The 15,415-nt window shown below is 46.2% G+C and overlaps 1 protein-coding gene across 2 annotated transcripts in view; it reads left to right on the forward strand.

Moving 5' to 3' along the window:
* LOC148642053 (uncharacterized) overlaps positions 1-15,232 on the forward strand; it is a 30,064-nt gene extending 14,832 nt beyond the window's left edge. Inside the window, exons 3-11 of one of the 2 annotated variants that reach the window (XR_015929647.1) lie at positions 1,508-1,633; positions 2,357-2,509; positions 3,334-3,427; positions 5,201-5,556; positions 6,904-7,104; positions 7,868-7,887; positions 8,552-8,780; positions 11,944-12,584; positions 13,320-15,232. Coding sequence is in view for 1 of the 2 variants with exons in the window: in XM_088617347.1 (XP_088473473.1) it covers positions 1,508-1,633; positions 2,357-2,509; positions 3,334-3,427; positions 5,201-5,556; positions 6,904-7,104; positions 7,868-7,887; positions 8,552-8,780; positions 11,944-12,200 (1,436 nt within the window). In the remaining variant the exon portion in view is untranslated. Of the gene's footprint in view, positions 1-1,507; positions 1,634-2,356; positions 2,510-3,333; positions 3,428-5,200; positions 5,557-6,903; positions 7,105-7,867; positions 7,888-8,551; positions 8,781-11,943 lie in introns of both variants that reach the window. The other variant, XM_088617347.1, reaches the window with a different exon arrangement.
* Positions 15,233-15,415: the final 183 nt, after the last annotated feature.

The raw sequence follows: 15,415 nt of genomic DNA on the forward strand, positions 1-15,415 counted from the left end.
ACTAAGGAGTACTGAGTCATTGATGCTAACTTTCTTGACGCCACTTACAGTATTATTAGTCTTCTCCATGTGTCTCCAGATGTCAAGGCTTCGTGCCCCTCTCCCACTGTACAGAGTTCCTCAGAAGTCATGGGGAGTCAGTGTGTCAGGTTTTCCTAAGTTTGAAGCTGAGTCACACCCCAAACCACACTCTGCAAAATAAACAAATGGGCTGAACCCATGGTTAAAGACATTTCAAAAGATGCTGGTAGCTATTGACTCAAGGACAAACATTCATTTTGTTGTAACTACCATTTTCAGCCAGCTACATATGTAAATGCAAACATCTGTTTGTCAGTGCTGGAAATTTTTGTTGTCTTCAAAAGCCAAGTACTAAGGCTTGTACTCTGAAACAGAACTGAAATACAGTTCTTAGAAGATGTATATAAGGATAATACATCTTATTATAGCTGTAAGTGTTCTTACTTGGCAGGGACAGATTCATTCTTAGAAACACACAGTAGAAGTTACATAATTAAAGCCCCAAAGAAACAGAAGTAGTTTTTGGCTGACCTTTTGAATGGAGTTCATGTGGTGAACAGTGAGTCGCTGTGTGCTGCCACCTGGTGCCCAATCCTGGAATGACAACGCTGAAGCTGAGCCCTGTTCCAAAGAGGAAACTGATCTGGATCTGGAGATTCCCACGAGTGTTATAACCAGAGGGGAATTGTAGATCGCGGTTGTATTCACAGAGAGATGTGTTTTAGTTTTGTCAATCTGAGGAGGGCAAAACGCTAGCGGGGGAGATCTCATGCGAAAGTGCCCATGCAAAACAGAAAGCCATTCAAGCGTGCAGTCAACACAAAACGCAGTTGCTGAAGCACTTCTATATTTCCTAATGCTATTTTAAACTAGACGTGCAAAGCCAGTTTATCACTACTACACAAAAGAATTCTAAAAATACATACAGTATGAGTAGGTGGCTGGAGAAACATACAAATCACATGTTAACTCTTTATTATAATAGAAAAAACTAGTATGAAACATGATACAAAAGAGCTGATTATTGGATTCCTGACAAAGTTCGGCCATTAGCATGGCAGCTCGGTCTCCTACATGAGGGGTCCCCAGCACCTGCAGCGGTTTGTTCCAGCTGAGTCCCAGTTTCACGAGCAGCGCCTTCCTTCACTTCAATAACAGGATACGCTTGAACTGTTAATTTCCAGCTCCTAACCACGTCAGAGGTCTGCCTTTCACTACTGGATTTCACCAGTGCCTCGAGATCACCAGCTTTTGACTAGAAAACAAGCTCGCAAAGGCTCCAGTCCAGCAACTCGCTAGTTCAGGCTCGGAAAGAGGGAACACCAGCTGGTGTGGGGCTCCCTCTAAAGCTCTGACTGGCTTTTGCCTCTGTGAAAACATGTGGGGTGCCTCTAGGATGGATTACAGCAGCTGATACCCCAGGAGACACCGTCTTCCTCTGGGTGAGTCGCCCTCCTTTCCTAACTCCCCTCTTCGCTGTGCCCAGGCCTCACCCCCAGGAATAACTACTGTGCCAGGAGGGCCCAAGACTGCGCTCCCTGTCCTGCCAACACATACTGGATGACCAAGCGTGGGGTGCCCACATGCTCGACGTGCAACAGTCCTTGCCAAGGTGAGAACCGGCCTTGAAACCATGTCAAGCTCTGGCTTGAGAGGAAGGGGACCGACAGGATGGGATTTCAGAGCTGCAGGATCTGAAAGGAATCAGTGTATCAATTCAGTACGATGCCTTTGCTGAGGTGAAAACTGGTGATCGACTAGCGAGCAGTACTGTACATTTCTAACACTGCCCGGCTGTCTGCTATCCCTGCCCATGATCAGACTGTGTGAACAGCTGAACAGTGTTATTACTTCGCTGAAAATCCTTTCAGGCTTTTTAGGGTGAGTTTTATATTAACAAAAACTAAACAGTCATGTTTTATAACTACCTACAAATAGCAACAACATAAATAAGAACCATGATATAGAATAATAGTTGTATACACTGTAAGAATAATTTCTCTGCGGGGTAGATGAGCAACGTTATTCAATGCTGTGCTTTTTGATTTAGCAACTATCTTTTGTTGATATAAAATGTAACCCGAAATGACACATTTAAACGCAATAAGGCAGTTACGGTTAATAGTTGGATGGAATGCAAAAACGTACTGCTCATTTTTGCCCACGAGAAATCCCAATCCCATAAATGTCCTAGTAGCCATTTGTAGACATAATATTTGTATTTTCCCTGCAAGTGAGCCAGATCGTATTTTGTCCCATCTGGATGTCTGCCAGAGGAGGCCGGCAGTGCTGTTGCAGGGCTGTGGCTGTAATGAGCTTGTTTGTCTGCATGCAGCTGACCAGGTGCAGGTGCAGGAGTGTGCCATGCTAACAAACCGCGTGTGCAAGTGTAAGAAGGGCTATTTCTGCAAGGTGACAGCTCAGGATACCTGCAGGAAGTGCCAACAGCACTCGAAATGCCCTCCCGGCGAGGGTGTTAGTCAAGAAGGTAAGAATTACCCATCTTTGTCCTTCCCTGGTTCCATTTTTGTTTCCATTTCGTATATCCTACTCCTCACTCTCAACCCAGTTTTGAAACGGTATTTTGTAAGATTTGTTTGTCATTCTGGGCAGCACTGGGGCCCTGGGTTCAACGCCTGGGGTGCTGTCTGCATGGCGTTTGTATGTTGGATGTTGTCCCTGTGGTATTCTCCCACAGTCCAATGCCATGCTGGTAGGTCACTTGGCTTCTGGGAATATTGGTGTGAGTGTGAGTGTATGTGGGTCTGCGTCTGACTGTGCCCTGTGATGGACTGGCATCCCATCAAGGGTGTGTCGCCTTGCGCCCGGTGCTTGCTGGGATAGTTCCCTGGCTCCCCCGTGGCCCTGAATGGGGTGAAGTGGTAAGAAAATAGATGGACGGGATGTTTGTCATCCCATTGCTTGCTGGTGGTGAGTGTCCAGCAGCACAAACCCCTTACCTCTCCAATGCCCCCTAGATCACCTCTGGGCTTGGTGCTGTGGTGTCATTGAACTCCTCCTGCCCCACAGTACATCTCAGTGCCCAACCATAAACAGCAGTTTACACTACCACCTTGAGCCCTGCACTGGAAAGCAAGAATAACGCCCTCTTCCAGAAAGCTCTCAGATACCGTGCTTGGATTCTTCCCTCTCTTGACCCCTGGCCCAGAAGCAATTTGCACTGGACACGCCGCCAGAAAACAGCCAAAAAGCTAACTGACCTTCTCCCTCCCGCTCTGCGATCCTGCTACACCAGGTCGGTTTAAAGTTTAATGCTGGGAAATTACGGCGAGGCTGGCCTCTGTCTTTCAGGAGGTGCCACGATCGACACAGAGTGCACGCCCTGTCCAGCTGGCACATATTCTAACATCCTGTCTGCAGAGCAGCGCTGTCTACAGCACACTAAGTGAGTACAGCCGTACCCTGCAGATCACGATGCTTTTGTTGCGTTGACTGTTGTTAGTAATGGATGATTAATGAGGATGGAGCTTTTAGGAGACATTCCAACAAGAGCACAGCAATCAGTATTGAGGAGCATAATGAAGAACAATGACATTTCGCAGGTTCGTTTTAGCTTTTTCAGTGATTACAGACACATTGTGCAATATTAATGTCTCAGAAGATCCCACACAGTTGGGCAACAATAGATGAAATGCAAAGATTTGTTAACGAGAGCCAACTTCTCTCCTTGTTGGCAAACCAGCAGTGTGGAAATGAATAAATATGGACATAACAGAGCTTTCTTATGCTAGAGTGTGACAAAGGGACAAGTAAAGGTTTAATCCAAGCTGAAACAAGAAGAAAAACACAAGGTTTCAGCTGTGGAGCCTTCTGCAGGTGTGAAGAAGGCTCTACGGCTGAAATGTTGTTTCTTTTCTTCTATTTTCTTGTTTCTTTGCACCCTACTCATGCTGATGCAGCTACCTGCTTTACTTTAAGTGTGACAATACTCTTATGCTCAAAGGTTCTCAGCATCAGCTTTGCAAAGTTTCTTATGTTACTGTTTTGGAAGATGGTATTGAAATCAGTTCCTTGATGGAAGTTAGAAATAAAATAGATTACCGTAACAAACGCACGTAGACATCCTTCTGACATTCCTAACATCAACTTCAGGTGGCAGCAGAGGTTTAAAAGTGACAACAAGGGTTTTTAAGCATTTTTCAAACAACACAATAATTCCAGTAAATGTACCCAGTAAAAAACAAGAGTAAAAGTAAATAATGCCTTAAGAGCTATAGAGGAAAAGCAGGTCTTTAAGAGAGTTTTAAAATGTTGAAAGGTCAGCCTCTTAAGGACTTGGGCAGAGAGCTCCACAGCAGAGCTGCACACAGGAACACTCTATCAGCGTATGTGTGGAGCCTGGACCTTAGTCCAGGGAGTCCCAGAGAATAAGGACTGACGCAGCTGATCTCAAAGCAAGGTACTTACACATAAGCAGGAGAACCATGCAGTCCTCTTTAAATGATTTATATGTATATGTATTTGAGCAGTTGTTAATTTAATTGTACTATAACACCTATCTGTACACACACTTTCCAAATAATCATTCTATTACAAAACAAAGGTTAATCATTTGTAACATGGAACACTTTAGACCATCAAAAATTGTAGCTTTCTATTTATGAAATTCACTTACAAAAGCAGCACTTTACATGTAGCATGCGAAGTAGTGTAGGTCTCAGTGCTGCTCCAGCAGCGTAATTCTGCGACAAGTCCTTTCATCTTGAAGCAGAGTTCAAAAGAACTCCTTCAATAAGAATATCTCGTCATAAGCACTGCTTGTGGGGAAGGGAAGGTCTCGTTCCTACTTTTTATGCAAACGGACCAGTGCCTGCAGTATCCACTGAATCTCCAGCCCAGACTTACGTGCAACATTAAAATGAAATCTCTCGACCAATGTGCACACCAAGCACGAAGAAAGAACGACTTCTTCACTCTCAGGGTACCACTTATTGACCTGCTCTAATCCATCCCAGCTGTTTGCTCTGCTTTCCCCCAGCAAAGGAACTGTATGACATCCCTAATCCAGGGAAGAATGTTTTCCCCACACCCCCGCCAGGGACAAGGAAATTGGAATAATCAGATGGACTTACTTTGGTTTCTTGATTAGTCGAGTCCGCAGAGATGCCGCGTGGTCTTTGGAGAAACGTCGCTGTTACTGTCCTTGTACCTGTTGCAGTTGTTCCAGTCTCGGAAGGGCCGTTTTGCAAGAGGGCAACAAGACTCACGACTCGGTCTGCACCTCCCGCCTCTCCTCCGCTGCCACCCCAGGGGGGGGCACCAAGTCATTCCTCTCGAGAGGCAGAGGAGCCCCCACGACACAGCACTCGCGTGTTGTCACCGCGGCTGCCAGGAGACTCGCGATAACTTTAAGGATCGGGCGTCAAGAGATCCCAGAAGACCACAGCTTTACTCCTTACACTGTAGGAATACACCCACACCCCACTGAACCTGCGGAATCCACTGTACCTACAAAATCCGAGGATATTGATACTGAATCAACTGTGCAAACCAAATTACAGCTCTCCAGCACAGGTATGTTTTGCCGAAATGCAGCAATTTCCACAAAAAATAGCAAGACTGTTATGCAGGCTAACAGGGTCTAGTGCGATTGATACTGTAGATGTGCTTGGAGTTCTCTTTTTAATATGTAGAGCTCAACTAAAACTTGGCAACTTGCTAAACTTGGTAGAGAGTCCGTTTTAAAAGTTAAATGGGCTAGTATTTTCATGAGTGTGTTGGGGGCTGGTCTTTGGTGGATGTTTTCTGGAGTGAGAGGAAGGTTGTGTAGCTGCAGTTTAGGAAAGTATTGTGAGAGAAAGGGGCTGGTTCTGCCTGGTATGCACAGAAAGGAATACTTCATAAAAGCCTGTAAAAAGAACTTGTTTCTCAGAGGCTTCATTTCTATTTAAATGGTTAAAGCCTAAGGAAGCTCAGCCACTTAAAATATTTTTAAAATTCCTACAGGCCACTAAAATATGTTTGCCTCTGCTAATTACCCAAAGTACTGGCCCTGTTTAGTCTTTTGAGCTCAGGTGGAAATGCAAAGCATAAGTGAGAGAGACTACCCATGTCCCTGTTGTGCTCTCTCTGGGCGAAAGTGCTCCTGTCCTTGTTATTGCAGGTACTTTTCTTTAGAAAACAAATCCAGCATGCAATACCACTTTCGTGCACTAGAGGTCACCAGAAAATCAAATAGGGCCGGATAGTTAACCTCCTGACTAAAGAAGTTCTGGTCTCAAAAGAAAGTCAGAAACAGATGGGTAAAAATGCACTGAATCTCTTTAACGCTGAAATAAGGATGATTACCAGGGTTTTTGAAAATCTCACAAAACAGGTAAATCAAATCGATCCATCCGAGGGGCTGCATTGTCAGCTTCAACAAGCTAATTATCCGAACGGGGGCGTAGCACAAACAAAAGAGAAACAGAAGCTGCATTTAGGGATGAAAATAAGATTTTAAAATTAAAAGTCATGGCTGACTGAAACAAATCCAGCCAGAGAAGCTACCGACACCAAGACTTCAGTATCCTTCAAGGTAGAACTGTATGGGTTTTTGGGATAACTTAGCTATTAGTAACCAAATAATAACCACATATCAATTTCCCTACGGGATTAATAAAGTATTATCTATCTATCTCTAACCAAATGATGTCTTCTCATTCAAAAGATTTACAGGAATTTTGTGCTGTTTTTCATGTTTGTTTTTTTTTGTTTTCTCTCCAACCCTCGTTTATCACTTTCTCTCCCATCCCCTGCTTCTTTCTGTCTTACCTCTCCTTCACCATTGGGTTTCGTCTTTCATCCTTCCAAAAAACCTCCTCTCCCTGCTCCCTCCCCACTCTTGTTCAACCACCCCTCCCTGTCCCCACTGTCCCTCAGTTCCCAAGAGCCCCGTGTCTCTCCCTCGGCTGTCTGTACCTTCCCTAGTGTCTTCCACTCCTGCCAAGTCCCAGCAAGGGGCCCAGTTCCTGGGTCTGATATCGCTGGTGTTCCTGGCCCTGCTGCTTGTTCTTGCCATCCTACTTTGTGTCGTGTGTAACAGGAGACGATCCCTGAAGAGCCTACTCAAGTGGCGGACAGGTGAGTCTACAAGCGGTGGACAGTCAGAATGCCAGACACAAAGCATTTGACTAATAAACATGTCAGGGATTCTGCATGTCTAACTGGGCTGTACGGCTGAGATGTCCCCAGGAGCCTTCCTCAGAAGGCAGCCATTTTGGCTCAGGTGAATCAAGGGTAGCCACACCGTCAAATGTCCCAGGGGACATCTCAGCAATACAGAGCAGTCAGGAATGTAGATTCCCTCACAGAGGCATTAATGGCAATGGCCATTTCTGATTGTACTTAATACTTAATTGGATTGTTTCCAATTATAACCTTCCGCTTACCTCCTACAACAAGATATGTACAAGTATGTCCAGGTACAGGACAGTGTTTCCTGTGCTGATGCCACGAAGAATTACTAGAGGAGCTGAGACAGAGGTGCACAGATTGACATAAATAATCTCACATACACAGAGACTCAGACATACGTAAGCCATGAGATCTAAAGATTGGTTTCTCTGCTGCATGGACACAAAGGATCACAGTCAAATTTCTAGCTGAAGTATTCATCAGAATTGCATGCAATTTAAACAAAACAGAAAATAAAATAAAAAAACAGCACACTACAAAGAATAACACTTTAGTAACATATACAGTATACGTATGCTATATATGCTATATATGATATATGTCAGTTATGTAGAGCCTGGGCCATTTAGTATCAATCCATGTTGCTTTAGTTATGTTCAGTACAAATGTGAACAATGTAACTGTTTTTTTATTCTGTTTTTTCTTATAGGACTGCAGTTTATCAGCTATGTAAGTACCTTCCCTCCCTTTAAATTAAAAGACAGAAGTAAACTGATGATACTATGTGTTGCATGAGACAACTAAAATGAAACTTGAAATGAAAGTGAGTAACACGTGTAGGCAAAACGAACACAATAAAACATAAATCAGTTTATCCACAACGGAATAATACATCCAGTGAGAAGGCTTCTTAGTCCAGTATGTCCTATAATTCAGACACTGGACTGTCACTACCTGACTTCATTCCACCAAACATTTGTACTGAGCACACACCTGCAGGTGTTAGGAAGGTTTGAGTAGACCAAGGTGTCCTGCTGCCTGCCGCGACAAACAGTGTTACTTGCACCTCAAAAAACAACTGTGATAAAGTTGTACTTTTTTGAGATTTCAAGAGTGGATGGACTGTAGGGATTTCATACAGTACCTTTATATACAGTACATTTATAGACTCTCAAAACACTTAAAGCAAGCAAGGGTGTTCAACGTGTTTTTTCATTTTTCTTTATTGCAATCCTGCACATGGATTTCAGTGCCACTGGGATACACAGAATCTTCCATCAGTGAGAAGTAGGAAGGGGCTTCCATTTCAAAATCCTCTGAGATCTGAGAGCATGTTGAAGGTTTGGCGATTGGTCCAGGAGTCTTAGGAACTTTTGGTTGGTCTGCTATGCAGGGCGCACATCGAGACCAGGAGGTGGAGAGAGGGGAGAAGCATCCGATTCTGGGGCCGCACCATCAGCTGCCCCCAGAGAGAGGCCCACGTGTGGAAGCAGAGAGGCCCGTGACCAGCGAGAGGCCAGGGGGCTGCCCCTTGGCAGAGCTGGGGGAGGGAGGCTCCGGCGGCACGCAGCAAGTTATCGTCGACCGCAACAGGGGAGGAGACAGCGTGAATAATGCCGTAGGTGGGTACAAGCTTGGAAATGAACTCAAGGCACTTTTGTGCAGTGATGGAGACTTAGACGGGGAGGAACTTTAAAAAAATCTGCTTGCCAATGATTTATAGACTACAACTCTGAATGTTCGTCAATATTCAGCGATGTCAACAGAACTCCAACTGTATTCTTTTGATAATCAGGTGAAATTCCAATTTGGAGATTGTGATAAAACCTTTCCTGTTTCAGAGGACGTCTTGGGGAGAATTCTGGTTTATGCATGGTCTCTCAGCCAGGTTGCAGTCACTGTAGAGTTGCCAGGTTTCCAGAGAGTTTACAGTGACCTCCAGGTGGGGTCTGAGGGCAGAAAGCTTTCCCTTTTGGAGTTGCAGGCTAAGAATCAAAGCCCTCTGTGGGAGGGCTAAGTGTCAGATACTCACTTATCACTGCGGGAGGGCTAAACATCAGGCGAACGCTCTTCTCTGTGGGACGATTAAGTTTTGGGCAATTGCTCTTCTTTGTGTGAAGGTTAAATGTCATGTTGTTGCTCTTATCTATGGCAGGTCTAAGCATTGGGCAGTCGCTCCTCAGTGGGGGAGGACTAGGGGTCAGGTGGTCACTCCTCAGTGAGAGAGGACTAGGGGTCAGGTGGTCACTCCTCAGTGAGAGAGGACTAGGGGTCAGGCAGTCGCTCCTCAGTGGGGGAGGACTAGGGGTCAGGTGGTCACTCCTCAGTGAGAGAGGACTAGGGGTCAGGCAGTCGCTCCTCAGTGAGAGAGGACTAGGGGTCAGGCAGTCGCTCCTCAGTGAGAGAGGACTAGGGGTCAGGTGGTCACTCCTCAGTGAGAGAGGACTAGGGGTCAGGTGGTCACTCCTCAGTGAGAGAGGACTAGGGGTCAGGCAGTCGCTCCTCAGTGAGAGAGGACTAGGGGTCTGGCAGTCGCTCCTCAGTGAGAGAGGACTAGGGGTCAGGCAGTCGCTCCTCAGTGGGGGAGGACTAGGGGTCAGGCAGTCGCTCCTCAGTGAGAGAGGACTAGGGGTCAGGTGGTCACTCCTCAGTGAGAGAGGACTAGGGGTCAGGCAGTCGCTCCTCAGTGAGAGAGGACTAGGGGTCAGGTGGTCACTCCTCAGTGAGAGAGGACTAGGGGTCAGGCAGTCGCTCCTCAGTGGGGGAGGACTAGGGGTCAGGCAGTCGCTCCTCAGTGAGAGAGGACTAGGGGTCAGGTGGTCACTCCTCAGTGAGAGAGGACTAGGGGTCAGGCAGTCGCTCCTCAGTGAGAGAGGACTAGGGGTCAGGCAGTCGCTCCTCAGTGGGAGAGGACTAGGGGTCAGGTGGTCACTCCTCAGTGGGGGAGGACTAGGGGTCAGGTGGTCACTCCTCAGTGAGAGAGGACTAGGGGTCAGGTGGTCACTCCTCAGTGAGAGAGGACTAGGGGTCAGGCAGTCGCTCCTCAGTGGGGGAGGACTAGGGGTCAGGCAGTCGCTCCTCAGTGAGAGAGGACTAGGGGTCAGGTGGTCACTCCTCAGTGAGAGAGGACTAGGGGTCAGGTGGTCACTCCTCAGTGAGAGAGGACTAGGGGTCAGGCAGTCGCTCCTCAGTGGGAGAGGACTAGGGGTCAGGCAGTCGCTCCTCAGTGAGAGAGGACTAGGGGTCAGGCAGTCGCTCCTCAGTGAGAGAGGACTAGGGGTCAGGTGGTCACTCCTCAGTGAGAGAGGACTAGGGGTCAGGCCGTCGCTCCTCAGTGAGAGAGGACTAGGGGTCAGGTGGTCACTCCTCAGTGAGAGAGGACTAGGGGTCAGGCAGTCGCTCCTCAGTGAGAGAGGACTAGGGGTCAGGCAGTCGCTCCTCAGTGGGGGAGGACTAGGGGTCAGGTGGTCACTCCTCAGTGGGGGAGGACTAGGGGTCTGGCAGTCGCTCCTCAGTGGGGGAGGACTAGGGGTCAGGCAGTCGCTCCTCAGTGGGGGAGGACTAGGGGTCAGGTGGTCACTCCTCAGTGAGAGAGGACTAGGGGTCTGGCAGTCGCTCCTCAGTGAGAGAGGACTAGGGGTCAGGCAGTCGCTCCTCAGTGAGAGAGGACTAGGGGTCAGGTGGTCACTCTTCAGTGAGAGAGGACTAGGGGTCTGGCAGTCGCTCCTCAGTGAGAGAGGACTAGGGGTCTGGCAGTCGCTCCTCAGTGAGAGAGGACTAGGGGTCAGGCAGTCGCTCCTCAGTGAGAGAGGACTAGGGGTCTGGCAGTCGCTCCTCAGTGGGGGAGGACTAGGGGTCAGGCAGTCGCTCCTCAGTGAGAGAGGACTAGGGGTCTGGCAGTCGCTCCTCAGTGAGAGAGGACTAGGGGTCTGGCAGTCGCTCCTCAGTGAGAGAGGACTAGGGGTCAGGTGGTCACTCCTCAGTGAGAGAGGACTAGGGGTCTGGCAGTCGCTCCTCAGTGAGAGAGGACTAGGGGTCTGGCAGTCGCTCCTCAGTGAGAGAGGACTAGGGGTCTGGCAGTCACTCCTCAGTGAGAGAGGACTAGGGGTCAGGCAGTCGCTCCTCAGTGAGAGAGGACTAGGGGTCAGGCAGTCGCTCCTCAGTGAGAGAGGACTAGGGGTCTGGCAGTCGCTCCTCAGTGAGAGAGGACTAGGGGTCAGGCAGTCGCTCCTCAGTGAGAGAGGACTAGGGGTCAGGCAGTCGCTCTTCCCTGCAGGAATACTAAGTGCCAGGTCGTTGCACTTTATTGTGGGAAGAGTGACCGCCCAATGCTTAGTACTCCTGCAAGGGAAGGGATACATCACTCTTTGCAATGCTGTGAACTCTTAGGTGCTCAGCAAGTTCTGGGACTACAACTCTGTGCCCACCTGAGGAAAGGCAGTTAACTCTTCCAACCCCAACAGATAGGGGATCCTGATGAAAGGAAACTAAGAACATAATTATGTGTGACCAAGTTATTGAATTCAGCATTCTAAATCTCTCAGGACCATCTACAGTATATTGTGGTATAGATCTTTGCATTCCTCATATTTTCTCAATATATTTTATCCATACTTGTACAGCATATTGATGAGTTTCTAAGAAGTACCAAAACAGAAATCGGAGATCCCGATTTAACACAGAGTTGTGCATGAGAGATCTGTTGTAGGACCTTGGTTGTGCATGTTTGTTTTAGTATTACTAAAATGCTTGTGTGTCTAACTATGTTCTGTGTGTACCCACCAGGATCAATCTACATCATCTCTCCAGGAACAGTGATTCTGGGAGCAAAGACAGAATGGAGGGATGAGATAGAGGAGAAGAGGACAGAAGTCGGAGAGCCGGCAGCTGGAGAAGCCCTTATCAGCTTCCCCCAGCAGGAATCCATAAAGAACCCCGAGAACGAGGCGATCCGGGCCAGAGACCCCGTCAGTTCCAGGGTGTGCGTGCAAGAAGAGGAGCCCAAGGACCTGTGCTTCCCTGTTCCAGCTACCAGCAAGTGAGGGAGACAGACAGGCAGAGAGCCTGGTGGGTGGAGGGGCGAAGGGACAGGGAAATGGAGTGAACGGATGGAGGAACCTCGATCAAGGTACAGAGGAATCAGAAGGAGATGGCGCCACTGAACAAGGCACTCCGCTTTATATTCAAAGAGAAAGAAACAGTAAGGATGAGAGAGGCACCGTAAAAAGGAAAAATGTGAAAACAGAATGAAACAAATCCTTCCCCTCTATATCCCCCTCTCCCCTTCCATCTCAAATCCTATAGCAGGGCACACACTGCTAATGCCCGCTGGAATCTTCCATGAGGAGATGAGCTGAAGAAAGTCCGGCTGGATTTCTCTTTTACTAGACTGCACTCTCTGGACGGGATCGTTGCAGAAGCAGCAGGTGAACATGGATTACTGTTCTTAGCTAAAAGGCAAAGGGGAACAAAGAGAACATCTCGTCGTAGATTACGTGGATTGGACGGGCTTTTCTCCTGCCCAAGCTGTGCTTGTGTGACATGGATTTGGAGGAGACAATAAGCTTTGATGGAGTAAATGATATTTTTCTCATTAGGAACTTATTTGATCCTCTTAAATGGTTATTAAGGACTTCATGACATCTTCTGTGTCTCAACTCTTGTAGAATTATAAGGTTCCCTTGAAAGTGGACACAGGATTGGGCTAAAAAGTTTCCAACATTAACTGTGTACTGTATTCAAGTATGAGATCTCTATCTACATACTGATTACTGGGATGAGCTCCATCTGAACTGTAAAACGGCTATAATAACAATTTAAGGACTTACTTCTGTCTATATTACTGGTAATTCTGAGAGGCCTCTAGTAAGCAGAGGTGATTCATTAAACCACAATGAAAAAGCATGTTTTAGATCTGAGTTACCTCCAAAAATACGAGACAAAATGTACATCTAATACATATAAGAGCTGTGTTAAAATTGAACTCATTGAAGTGCGTCTATGTGATATATTAGCCCCATAAGTCCATCTCCAGTAATGACAGTACTCAAAACATTAAAATGGGAAGATGTGATGCATGAATACATCAACTCAAATGGAAGTACGGACAGGGACGTCTGTTTGACTCTTGCATCAAAGACTCTCTGCTTGTTTTCATTTAGGCTCCTGTCTGATTGCCTGAATGAGAAAAATGAAAGACAGTCATAGGACCGCTTCACTATATCCCGGTGGATTACGCTATGTGTGACAGGACAACAACTGTTTTTGATACTAGAGAAACATAAGGAGGATATAGCACTCTGGATGACACACGAGCAGAACAGGCTGCAGTACAGGGAGCAGAAGATGTTGACTAACTGGGAGCAGGATGCACAAGGACTCTTTGCCCAAATGTAGCAATTCTGTGACCAGACAAAAGGAAAACAAGACCATGAATCCACCAGCTGTTGTCCAAATTAAAGTCATATCTGTTCTCTATGTACAGCACTGTTCTGTAGTTTGGGGTTTGAGCTGTCATGTTTTGGACAAGCTATCATTTGCTGCCTGCCATGATCAAATTTGGACTGGAAAAGCTCATGAAGTTAACACAGGCAGTATCAAAGCTATGATCTCAGCTCTATTAATATTCTGCAGGTGAATTAAAAAGCTCATTAAGCTAGGAAATGTCTGATGGAGGACAGAGATATCTACAGTATTTGGTGCCTTGATGCTTTGATGGCTTAAAGTGTTTGCTAATAGGAATATAACACCTTTCGATGCATGAGCCTTTCTCTGGTTTTGTGGTTGATGCTCTGAATAATGTTGGGGCTCTCATCCTAGATCAAAAACCTCGGAAGACTGGACTGAATGCCATTGCTATTTACCTCTAGAAGTCCTGAGTCCTCACCTTATATCGAGGGTGATACTATTTTACTTATGAGTAATCGTGTTGTTAGTACAAGACCAGGTCTGCATTGTGTGGGTCTTTTCGGTGTTCCTTTTTAAATATGATTGCGTGCCCTTAAGCTTGATGTTGCTTAAGTGCGGTATAACTAAAAAGTGGAATTGTGTTGTTCTTGTCCACTGTTTGTAGGACTCCATCTTTGGAGTATGGCTTTTAAGATGTCTGGATTTGCTGTTAAGCAAAGGAAGGCCTTGCTCCTCAGCCCACATTCTTACAGCTCTGTCCCTTCATAGAAAACCTGCCATACAGAGCTCTTCTTCAGCTTGGAAATTCCATGTGCAAAAAAACCCAACTTAATTTGGGGTTTGAATACAGTAGACAAGACACTTCCCTCTAATTACTGTATGTCACTGAAAAGAAAAGGGCTTTTTTTGCTACACATATGTGTTTAGTACTGTAAATATATACAAGGAAATATTTCTAGAATAACAGAACAAAACTGTACAGTGTACTATAACCTCCTGTGTTTATAGAAACAAGTCAACGTGTTTCTCAGAACCAATTGTGATTTCTGTTGTGCAAGAAAAAGAAAAAATGCCTTGTGGGAATCAAGAGGGATTCTTTAAAAGAATGAGTCATCAATCAGGTGGCTGTTTTTCTGAATATGCCACGTGTTGGACTGCATGCCATCATTAATACATGCCCTGAAATGCATACCGACAGGTCAGTCCTTTTTTTTCTGGGCTTCCTTGTCAACCAAGCTGTGTTCGCTGGTCTGGACTGGAGTTCTGTCCAGGGGACAGTCCTGCTGTGCACCCTCTGCTTCTGGGCCATGCTCCAGGTTGTCACAACCCTTAAGGGATTAGAAGGTTTCTGATAAAAGGATAGATTATTTACTCTCTTGTTCATACAGCTCTGATATCCTAAGAATTTGTAGGGAAATGTTTTGAAAGTGAAACCTTTCCTTGTGTTTGTCTTTCTCTAAAGTTTTTGTTTGCACTCTGCAGTGACACCTACGACTCAAAGTAAGCATCTGCCTTTTTACTGTATGTCCTGCAGGCCTGTATATTTATTCTAGATTCAATAGTGTGTTTAGTGGGACTGAGATCGATGGATAAAATCACAGTGCAATACTGAGAAATTACCCTTGTAAATACTGTAATAAAACGTTTTTTTATTCTTTGAAATAAATGTTGCCCACATATTGCTCATTTCAGTTACAGTAAGGCTCAATCATGAAATGATTCTAAAACAGGAACTGCCTTAAAGCTTCTCCCCTCTTAAATCTGCTGAGAAGAGGCTAAAGGAGGAAGCAGGAACCTGATTCTCCCAGAGATAGCAAACTAGGGCAAGGCTGGCTTTGCTTGAACCTGC

Source organism: Lepisosteus platostomus, chromosome 23, assembly GCF_059453375.1.
Source record: "Lepisosteus platostomus isolate fLepPlt1 chromosome 23, fLepPlt1.hap1, whole genome shotgun sequence".
In the NCBI taxonomy this organism is placed as follows: domain Eukaryota; kingdom Metazoa; phylum Chordata; class Actinopteri; order Semionotiformes; family Lepisosteidae; genus Lepisosteus; species Lepisosteus platostomus.